The sequence below is a fragment of the Alligator sinensis genome, unplaced genomic scaffold (assembly GCF_000455745.1).
Source record: "Alligator sinensis unplaced genomic scaffold, ASM45574v1 scaffold330_1, whole genome shotgun sequence".
NCBI lineage: Eukaryota > Metazoa > Chordata > Crocodylia > Alligatoridae > Alligator > Alligator sinensis.
Window position 1 is genome coordinate 634,753 of NW_005842178.1, and position 10,804 is coordinate 645,556.

Consider the following 10,804-nt stretch of genomic DNA (forward strand, 5'->3'; position numbering starts at 1 on the left):
GCACCACTTTCCCTAAGGCTGGCTCTGCAGCCAGATTTTAAAGGGACCGCACTATCAAGTCAATGAGTGTTAGGTGCCTAAATACTATTAAAAATATGGGGTGTTGATGCATTAGTACTGCCCATAAAGTAATCTCCAGTTTTGATGCTAAATGGTTAAGTAAACAACACTGCATTTCTTTATTCTGTCACTAGGAAAAAAGAGGTCCAAAATATGTTTTGAGCCAGTAAACATGCTCACAAAACCCTCTAAGCATGACAAGTCTGGCTAGCAAATATAAATTTTCCAGGTGCTTTAAGTTCTTTTTTTTCTGTAGGAATATTAAGCAGATATTTGCTTTTGAATGGTATGATCGTGAAAAAATATTGAACCAAAAGATAACGTATTGTCCAACACGTTCTGAATGTTCACACCAGAAGCATCTAAGGTCATCTTTATCATGGTAGTTATTAATTTTGCAATCTGTTTTTCTTTTACAATTTACATTTTAAATGGGAGATGAAGCTAAGGGATATGTGTCATTACCTCTGAACCAGTAAGGAAGCAGAGATTTGCATTTGCTCTGATTAGCTAAGAAGTGAATAATGGGCTTCACCATTGCAGCCAAGCAACAGGCAGTCACTTGTATGTACAATTTGAGCGGTTACAATGGTTCCATCGCTCCGTATTATTTATCTATGAGACATGCCTGTTTCAAGAACTCATGATCTAGATTTTCTTTCTAATATTTAATTCAAGTTACAGTTCAGCAGCCTTTAGGAGTTTTGCTATTGACATCACTGGGGCCAGGATTTCACCCAATGTGTACAGCAAAACTTAAATCGATTATAAATCCTATAGCCACACCTGCCCTCTGTTCACTGTTACTCCTGTCAAAGAAGGTTTGCACAGAGAGAATATTGGTATTGAGCTTTCTTACCACTATCCTAATCCTGAAAACACATGCTCACTTTCCACATGTGAGTAGCCTCGCTGAGGTACCCTTACTTTTTAATTATACTTACCTCCCTTGTCAAGTGCTTTGAAATTAAGGGGTGGTGAATAGCATGATGAAAGAGGTCAGCATTATCATTATATCACCTACAGGTCAAAGTTTATAAATACACTTTTACATTCTTCTCTCTCTTAATCAGTAGTATTCCCTGCTTATAATTTGGTTGCCTTGCCTATTTTACCACCAAGGATTATACCAGTATTTGAATCTCTCTCTCAGCACATAGCTAACAGATTTCTAATGCATTATGCCATTAAAAACTGGAGTGTTTACATCTATATTTTATTACCCATATAACTCATACATTTTCAAATAAGTTTTAAAGGGATAATCTCAGACTACATTTTATTCTCCTGTTTGCTAGCTACTGTTATTTATCTAAATTGCAAATTACTTCTAGCTGAGAATGAGAGAGTGTTGTTTGCGGTATGTTTGCCTTCAGAATTTCTCTAAGCAGCGTTACAATTTTCCTTACATGGCCTGTCAGTGTAGCTATCCTGTTAAGGACATATATAGGTAGGCAAATTGTAGACAAAAAACAAACTTTATCAAGGAGACTTTAGCAAGCGTCATCCCAAAGTCCACAAGCAACTCACTTGAGAAACGGTCAGTACTCTTATTTCACCATTCTGCTCAGTGAATAAACACTAAAATAACATGAATATCAGTTATGAACCAAAAATTCATTATGTCTGGGTAAGCACCTTGGTAGTTGTAGAACTCAGGTTCACTCTATAGCTAGAGTTTCACTTAAGAGCCCATGGTTGCTTTACAGAGATTTTTATCTGCCCTGCTTTCCCAGGCCACAGGACAAAAAGCTTTATACATTTATTTTATAATAAGTAACTAGTAATCCCTGGGATAGCAAACAGGAAAATCTAGTCAGTTATGGGCTGCACATGCAATGCTACATTTAAACCAACTCTTCAACCAGCTACATGTAATAACTCAATCTAACTATTCCAGAAGTATGATGCACACTACAGAGCTAAGAAAATGCACAACCCAATGCAGACAACAACATCTTCCGTTTGAAAGAATAAATCAAATGTGGGTAAGAACAATACATTCTTTAGAGAGTGGGGGTCACCTTGGCTAGGGTAAAGCAACTCTGCTGAACTGAGATGAAAGGCGTGATTCTGCTCTCACTGATATCTGCCTCAGTTGAGAATAACTCCACTGAAGTCCTGGTCGTTACCCATCTAAAACTGGGCTGTTGGGAAGCACCAGATCCAAAAAGCCAAATATCTTTTAACAAGCAAGAAATCTAAACACAGCAGGGAAGCTCCCTTTTTCCTGCTAGAAATGTTAGAAATACAGGGTCAACTGCTTATTGCCATTGCCGGAAACTGACCCTGTGGGATACACCCTCGTGATCCTAACATATCATCCCTGCTCAAAGCTGTTATTGAAGAATAACACCTCTAAGGTCCCTGCTAATATTCCCTGAGGGAAAACTGTTTCCTGACTTCACCATTGTCATAGCCAATGCAGCAATTTCCCTTCTTGTCTGGACTGGATCCACTGAGCTGCAGCAGATTACATCATGTTCAGAAAAACCCAGAGGTACCTTCAAGTGAACAGGAGGTGCTTGGTGACATCCCCAATGCCTGTTCTAAGGAGCTGCCAACCCGAAAAGCCAGCTCTCGGCTGGAGCAGTGCAGTGCTCTTCCCCGCTAGAATGAATCATGAACTGTTGCCAGCTTCCCCAGATACAAACATGTTTACAAGCTGCGGGACATCGACTGAACGAAACCTGCACTGAGGACCACCATCAGGCAGTTTCTTGCCATATGCAGTCACGTAGCATCCGTGTATACTTTCTGCTGTCACTCTATGTAGCTTTCAGCTAGATTCTTTCTCTCAGGAAACCAGTTTTGGCTGGGTCTTTGCTTAAGGCCAATTTCACAGTGGTGTCAACCGTATACATTACTCTTCAGGTCACCTAACAACTTGCACATTGTTCCTGTGTGCTATTGTATAGGTGCCGTGTGTCACTGCAGAAGGAGCTGTGACAAGAAGTGTACATACTGGATCTATACTGTGTGCAGCCTGCAGGGGAGGCATTCTGTTGCTTTTCATTCTTTGTTTACATTTTTTTTATTCAAGGAGTAAAACCTTTAGTGCAGAGATTTTATCTTTATACTTGTTTGTGAAGTAACTTGCATGTTGTATTATTTATATAATAGCAAAAAGAGCCTTGGGTCTTATTTTTAGGAAGAAAGAGAGTTACTAGTTATTTTGTCACCCAAGAATAATGAGCACTTAACCCTGAGCTTTCTATTCAAATATGTTTTTACCACAATAGTGTTACCTCTTATTATATTAGAAATGAGAAGGAATTCAGGCTGCATGAGCTAAGGACATACTATGGTTTATCTTTACAATTTCCATTTAAATGACTTCAATAGAAAATATTTTTTCTCCTTCAAAATTAAAATTTTCTAGGAATACTTGCTCTCTTTTTTAAAAAAATGTTTAGTTGTTAAATAAAAAAAATTAAGTGGCAAAAGCAAAAATACAGTGTGCAGACCCCCCCCCCCCCCCCCCCCCAATATTTAGAACCAGCTTGCTTAAACCAAACAAACTAAAAAAGCAACTTGAGCAAACAAGTACATTTTCTTTTACTTCTTGCAGGGAAAAATCAAAATAGGTCTTTTGTACAGTAAAATCTTACCTGCATTATGTTCATCCATTGAAAAGGCTTTATTTTCCATGTAGCTTCGAGGAAGTTGTATATCTTCCTCAAAAGCAGTCTCCCGCATTCTTGGTTGTGAAGTATCAAAATAATTGGGTGTGTTTTCTTGCTGTGATGGAAGAATGGTGCAGTGAACTTCTGGGATAGCGTGAAAAATAACAAACACCCAACCACTAGACACCAGTGCAATTGCAAGAGTGGGATCATTCCATTTGTCTTTTCTCTTCAGTTCAATATTACCAAACAGGTACATAGTCATCCAAGCTACCCAAATCAGAATTGAGAAAAAAACTGTTATAATGAGGCATACTCCATTTTTCTTCCACTTCTTAAATTTTCCACAGAGAGTGAAGAGAGACAAGCCCATGGCTACCACCATCAAGAACATAACATAAATCAAAGCCATAACAAAATCCATTGGCTCATAATTGCAGGCCAATTTCTTGTCTCTCACAATTGTCAGTATCAGCCACTCTGTTGCAATAATGACTTGGACCAGCATCAGACAGATTGCCATGCCAGCCAGATGCCAGCCAGATGGACTTTTACCATGTCGAACTAGCCTACGTAGTCTCCAGGCTTGAGCTAGCAAGCATGAGAAGCACAAGGCAAAGATAACTCCCCACAGAAATCTTCGGATGGAACATAATGTTTCATCTTCTTGTATGATGAATGCAAACGTCAGCCCAAACAGTCCTAGAGTCCCAAAAAGAAAGAGGAAATGCATTCCCAGTGGGCTTTTCTTCTCTTTGTCCTTGATGAATGGCAACCTCACTAGCAAAATCAGCATCAGCAGCAGTGTTGTCAGCACTCCTGCTCCAGCAACGGCCTCCACTACTATTCCCCAGATAGCATCCAGGTCACACAGGTAAACATACTGGGGGAGAAGATCCAGTCCACATCCTCTAGATGTACTCGAGTTTTCAGAAGAGCCATAGCTGATCACGAAGAGGAGGAGGAAAACGATGGCTGGGTGGGTTTTCATTTTTCTGTCTGAGACAATGAGATAAAGTGACAAAATAATTGTTTAACTGCCTGCACATTAGAAAACATCAGCTACAACCCTTTTTAGGAAACCTTCTGGCAACTGGCAGTGGAATTAGCATGCCACTGTAAACGGCCTGGTCCAGTTGCACATGTTCTTGCATTTGAATTGATTTTCAGGTTTCACTCCTCCCCTCCCCACATTGTATCCAAAATATCAGATGATTCCCTTTTTGCTTCTGCAACAAACTAAAGACATTTCCAAACACAACATCTGGAAATAGGCTAAAATATAGCCTTCGCAATGCTGAAAATATTTACACGAGCGTGAAACTGGGAAGTACCTTCTGTTTATTTAATAGTCAAGTGAAATTGAAATAATTGGAGTAAAATGTTTGTTAGTTGCAGGGACTTTGGAACCCAGGGGCTAATTAGCGTATAAAGAAATATCAGAATCAGGCCACTTATCTTATATCCGTGTAAAGCATACAGGTTATTCCTAATTAACCTTCAACAAAAGATCTGGGCACCCAGGTTTACACCAGTGTAATCTGACCTGGCACGAGTGTAAGAAAAGCAGCAGACATTTGAGGTGTGGTCCTCCTCAATTTGCTAGACCCCACTGTAGCAGTACACCAGGGGTAGAAGTGTACGGGTGTAAATTACACCAGCAGAGGAGTTGTATGAAAACAACTGGCTCAATGATAACCAGCTCCCCTGCCCCCTAGTGACAAGGTGCTATAATAACACCTACTGTGGCAGCTGCCCGGGGAGAGCTGGTCACCTGTCTGCTCCAGATGTCATTTAAACTGAGGTACAAAATGGATACAAGTTACACTGTTGGCTACCATGTGGTGTGTCCAGGCCCCAGGGAAATGAGAATAAATTCTAGGTTTTTTGCTCTATTTTTACTGTTTATAGGCACAAACAAAATAACTCCAAAAATACTGTCTCTCTCCTCTCCCCCAAAACCTTTTGATTCAGGTAGAATGACACAATCCTCAGTCCAACATGCATCTCCTCCCACAAATAGTCTCTCCTTCTCTTTCCTCCCCAAACTCAGGTCTTCCATTGCATTTATTAAGGGTGAGGCTTAGCTGCAAAATGTGTGTGTACCATAACAACAGTACACATGCAGCACCATTAATCGGCAAAACAGAAAAAGAATGACTCGTTGTTCTTAGTAAACATAAAGCCATCCAAAACAAGACAAACAACAAAAATGGAACATCATTGTCCGTACTTTCTTGCAGCAAACAACTTTAAATTCTTTCCGAAGATACCACACCATACACAAAGCACCTTCAGAATGAAAAGGTTCTGGCCAGATTCCATTTTAATTATATTCTGCCTTTCTGAATTTTCCATACAGTTTTAGTTGTTCTCTACTTTCATATGTTAAACAAAACTGGGCACAAATCCAGTTGTTGAAAATCCTTTGCAAGTCACCTTTAAAGCAACCTTTCCACCCCAGTATTGGCTACAGTTCAGCGGATGGGTAAAGTAATCCCAAACAGGACACAAGTTTTGCTACTTTCAGGAGAACAGCTCTCATGAGCACGTTTAGAATGAGACCCACAGTTTACAAGACCATTAGAATGAAAGCCCTGTGTAATGGAAACTGTAACATTCCTCATGCACCAATATATCTTCATGTGATATATCCAACATATATGCCAAGAAAAAAGCTATCAACAAAGAGAATTCTTTTGGAAGCCAGGCATGTGGCCTAAAACTGACACCTGTATAATCTTACAGATGATTTAGTAACAATTATAGCCATGTTTTGGGACAGATCGAGCAATTTTCAAAAGTAATGTCTGTACCCTTTCACTGACCAGTTAGCAAAATATCCGTTTTAGATCTTTCCCAAGATCCAGGTATTGGAATAATAATGTTTTCTGTTGGAGGTACCAGAAGAGTAAATGTGAAAATAGAAAAGCATAATTCTTTTTCTAGTCTTTAACTATAGTAGACCACAAATACTATAAGAATTAATCTCAAAGAGTCACAATTAAGTAATACGGTCTGTAGGCTGAACAAACAGAAAGCAAAATGTACAACTGTCTTTCCAGTTACTGACATTATGATTCATTCCCATTGTTCCATGAAGTGCTCCATAGCTGCTATTATCTCACATATGCGATTGATCTGGGTAATGAGGTACTGCAATACTACTAGTGATTATTTTTCTAACAAACTGTAGTGTCAATTGGTAGAAAGAGTTTGCTATATATGATAGATTTCTAAATGATTCCTTTGCCAAAGTCCTTATTGTGGTGAGTGGTAAAATCCTTAAGAAGCATACGGTTCACAATGAATTGAGTTTACTTTTAAGTGAACAATTGTTATGTTGAATTCATCCATTGGTCAATGAATACAGACTGAATTGGAAGAAAACACATTCTGAGTGCCACCCTGCAGTCCTACGCATATGAGCAGTATGTAAAATGCAATCTCATTGACTTGAAAGGGTTTATTCACATGAGAAAATACTTCTCTCATGTGTAAGTTTTGCTAGATGAGGCATCTGGTTGGTTTTTCCCTAATATCCACTGGGTCTAGGCAGAGAAGGCTATGGAACTCATTCAGCAGGGAATGAAATACAGAGAAGAAAATCTTGACTGGTCCCATGAGACAATTTCATGCCAATAGTCCATTTGTGCCAGCGTGCCCTGCTGCTCTTGAGAACTGGGGTCAGCCTCACACCAGGCTTCTGTGACTTGACCATTCTGGAAGCTAAGCGGTTGTCCTCTTAAAAAATGTACGTCTTGGGAAGCTGGAGCATGTCCTTAATGTTTCACAGGCTACTCTATTGCCAAGTAGTACTGAATCCCAGTTTAAGGTAGTAAATATTTGCATATTCAGTTATGCCAGAAAGTGGAGGAAACGCATTTCAGGGATACGCCTTGATATTACAAAAGGAAAGCAAAGAAACATTTAGCTACATATTTAAATTTCAGAAGCATAAGCAGAAAATGCAGGGCTACCAGTCAGGTTTTGAGAACAATCAGGGCACCACAGGAAAAAGTCCAAGAAGTAATGGATCACGTGGGAAATTATTCAAGACACCTTCTACACTGAGGTCTCCTGGGTTGGAAATAAGCCAATGAACAGCCCTTTAAAGGAAGGTCCCTTTAAATTTTCATTATCCCATCGTTCCAAATTAGGTTATAAATACACTAAATTAGTTTTCAGTGCTAGCTCTGTTGATTATTTGCTGTTGAAAGAGTCAAGGGCAATAAATTAAGTACAAGTATCTCCAACTCTTAAGATATTTTCCAGTTTTCTAGTTACTTTATTCATGTCATGTAACCCTTATGTGATTGAACTATTCTAGGACAGTCTGTTTCCATGGAGATGGTGCTGCATGGGTAAGCAGTCATATTGTCAGCCCATCATTTATTTCCTGCTCCTATTTAGATATTGTTGTGGGGAGTAGGTACTAAGCTCTGGCTATCCCCCATATGGGAAGAGTCAGATTTCTTTGGAGAGGGGCATCTGCAGCAAATAAAATCCCAGAGCATGCCAGAGACATCCAACCGTAATGGGAGTTTGCTCAAGTTGCTTCCATATGTGAAATGACATTTGAGAGTTGATACATTCTCATTTGGGACTGCTAGTGGATTTTCTTAGTGTGAATTCTTGTTACTGTCAAACTAGGCTGGTGTAAGATACTAGACAACACTAGATTTTGGTGGAGAAATCTACCGCTTGAGAAACTTTGCTACTGGCAGCAATAGTATCAGCAGCCAAGATCAGTGTTGATCAGGGATACATAATCCAGTGGTAAAAAAAAAACCCCAAACCCAAACAAACAATAATGCCCTATCTGCTATGAGTGCCCTCACTCTTGCTGCTGTTCAGGAGGCTGCACTAGTAATAATGCAATGTTGGGGAAATGGCACAAAAAACAAACAATCGAGAGAGGTGTCAGCCAGGGGTGCTAAATTATCTCCAGTGAAGTTGAGTGGGGCAGTTATAACAGAAAGAAGCAGACTCGAGTATTATTGACAACAGACTCTTCCCCAAATTAAGGCTGACCCAGCATATCTGTGACGCAGCAGGGATCTTGGGTCAGTACAAAGGAATCTGCGCACTGTGCGAGTGACTAGAAATATATTTACTGAAGAGCTGGCAACTTAAGGCAAACATAGAATGGCCTGAATATTGGGAGAGAGAGATCCAAATTCTGCTCTCAGTTACATGAGCAAAAAGCCAGAGTAACTAAGTGCAGATGTATCTGACTTATCTGATGAAGGGAATAGTGTCTGAATCACTCCAGTGATTGCAGAGCACAACTAACCCTGCACTGAAGGGCTAAAAACAGTTATACAAAAGTTGTCACATTTTATTTAAGAATCTCAGTCAGGCTGACCTTTCATAGCTAACGTAGCTGTGCCAGATCCTTAGCTGATTTAAATCTGCACAGCTCTACTGGCTGCAACTGATGATGTGGACCAGGGGTGGGCAATGTTTTTTGGGGAAAACATCCACAACCTCAACTTGTAAGATGCTGGTGTGCCAGGAGTGGATGGCAGGGGTGTTATGAGGGGCCCGATCCTTGTTGCGGCAGTGCAGCCCGTCCCCCTCGCCTGCTGTCCACCCTGAGGCATGCGTTCCCTGCCCCGCCATGGAGCCTAGGGCTGGCTGCACTAGGGCTGCACCGGGGTCCACGGAGCTTGGGCCTGGCTTGGTGCTGGTGGCAGGTGCGCATGCGCCTCTAGGCAGACAGCGAGGAAGGGGCTGGGCTGCACTGCCACAGCAAGGATTGGGCCCCTCATGGCTCTCCCACTATCTGCCCTGACACACATGTGCCAAGCAAAATGCCTTTGCGTGCCACACTCTGGCACACGTGCCAGGAGTTGCCTATCCCTGAGCTGGACAATAAAACCTCATATAAGAGACACTGCAGCGTACTGCACTTTTTCTAAATATAGAAATTGCTTACTAACTAACTTTTAAGCCTGAATCAACACAATCTGCTTCACTAAATGGTTACATCCTTTACTACTATTAAACTGTTTAGATTTGTAAAAAAATCAATGTCATACTCCTGCAAATACTGCTGTATGAAACGTCTAACCACCTGATCACGAACAGAGAGAATACAGCCTTATAATTTTAAAAAAAGCATCCGTGATGCAAACAGCAATCCTGGTCTGTTGTATAGCAGTACAAGAATCCTTCGCTGTTCAAGTTTCAGAAGAAAATGCCATCAGCCTGAAGTGTCATGAGTTAGAAATTAATCACAACATAGGACGTGCGCCAGGTCCTTTTCCATCTGATCTGAGGAATGAGCTTCAGCACCGATAAAAGAGCAGCAACCGCCAAGCCGTGATCAGGCTGCTGAAGAGAATAATATTTCCAGAATAATAATTAATAATGGGATTGCGCTTTGTATGCAAAAACCCCGCTGTGATTTAGACTTGCTCTGCATAACAACACACCATGTTTTTTTTACAGCTCAGCACCTCCACTGCTGTAGAAATCATGACCCCATTCAAAAAAGGACACGTAGAAAAACCACAGCTGTAATTCAAAAATAACAGGGAGTGTGGAGTATAATTTGAAATGATCCTTCTACTAATAGAGGTATTTTGAATTTCTTTCTGTTACCTTCTGCTCATCATCCATCGGTGTCTAGACACCGGCACTTGGAAACTCTAAGAAGCATTATTTGATTTAAAATTATGCGCTGGATTGGTTTCTACTTGTGATAGTCCTCAGACTGTCTCTATTTATGTAAAAACTTAATGACTGATGTTCCCTCCCTCCGCCTTCCCCTCTGGCACAAGGCTGGCAGCGATGTCTTCTGATGGAGGGGGGGAAGCCCCAGCACAGGCATCTACCACAGGTAAATCATGTGTAAAACATCGGAGCAGAGCTGCAGCAGTGATTGAAGTCTAAGTGCTTTGATTGAACACACAGGAAATCCTGTTATCCTCAGGATAAACATTAGATCCGAGGTAAACAAAGGGTTCAAAGAAGGGCTAAATCCCGCCGTCGTTTGGCTTCGTGCGGATGTGACAGAGAAGGGCCGCGGGCTCGGGCTCGGGCTCGGGCTCGGGCTCCGGCCGTGCCGTGCCGTGCCGCGCTCGCCCGCCCCCCGCCCGACAGCACCAGGT

At 41.1% G+C, this 10,804-nt stretch overlaps 1 protein-coding gene across 3 annotated transcripts in view; it reads right to left on the reverse strand.

The window, feature by feature from the left end:
- Positions 1-10,798, reverse strand: part of GPRC5B (G protein-coupled receptor class C group 5 member B) — a 14,878-nt gene extending 4,080 nt beyond the window's left edge. The window contains exons 1-2 of one of the 3 annotated variants that reach the window (XM_025206985.1): positions 9,766-10,798; positions 3,672-4,685 (exon numbers count right to left, since the gene is read on the reverse strand). In XM_025206985.1, the coding sequence (XP_025062770.1) occupies positions 3,672-4,677 (1,006 nt within the window). In that variant the 5' untranslated portion in view covers positions 4,678-4,685; positions 9,766-10,798. Of the gene's footprint in view, positions 1-3,671 lie in introns of all 3 variants that reach the window. The other 2 variants (XM_025206984.1, XM_006026093.3) reach the window with 2 other exon arrangements.
- Between the last annotated feature and the right edge of the window lie 6 nt (positions 10,799-10,804).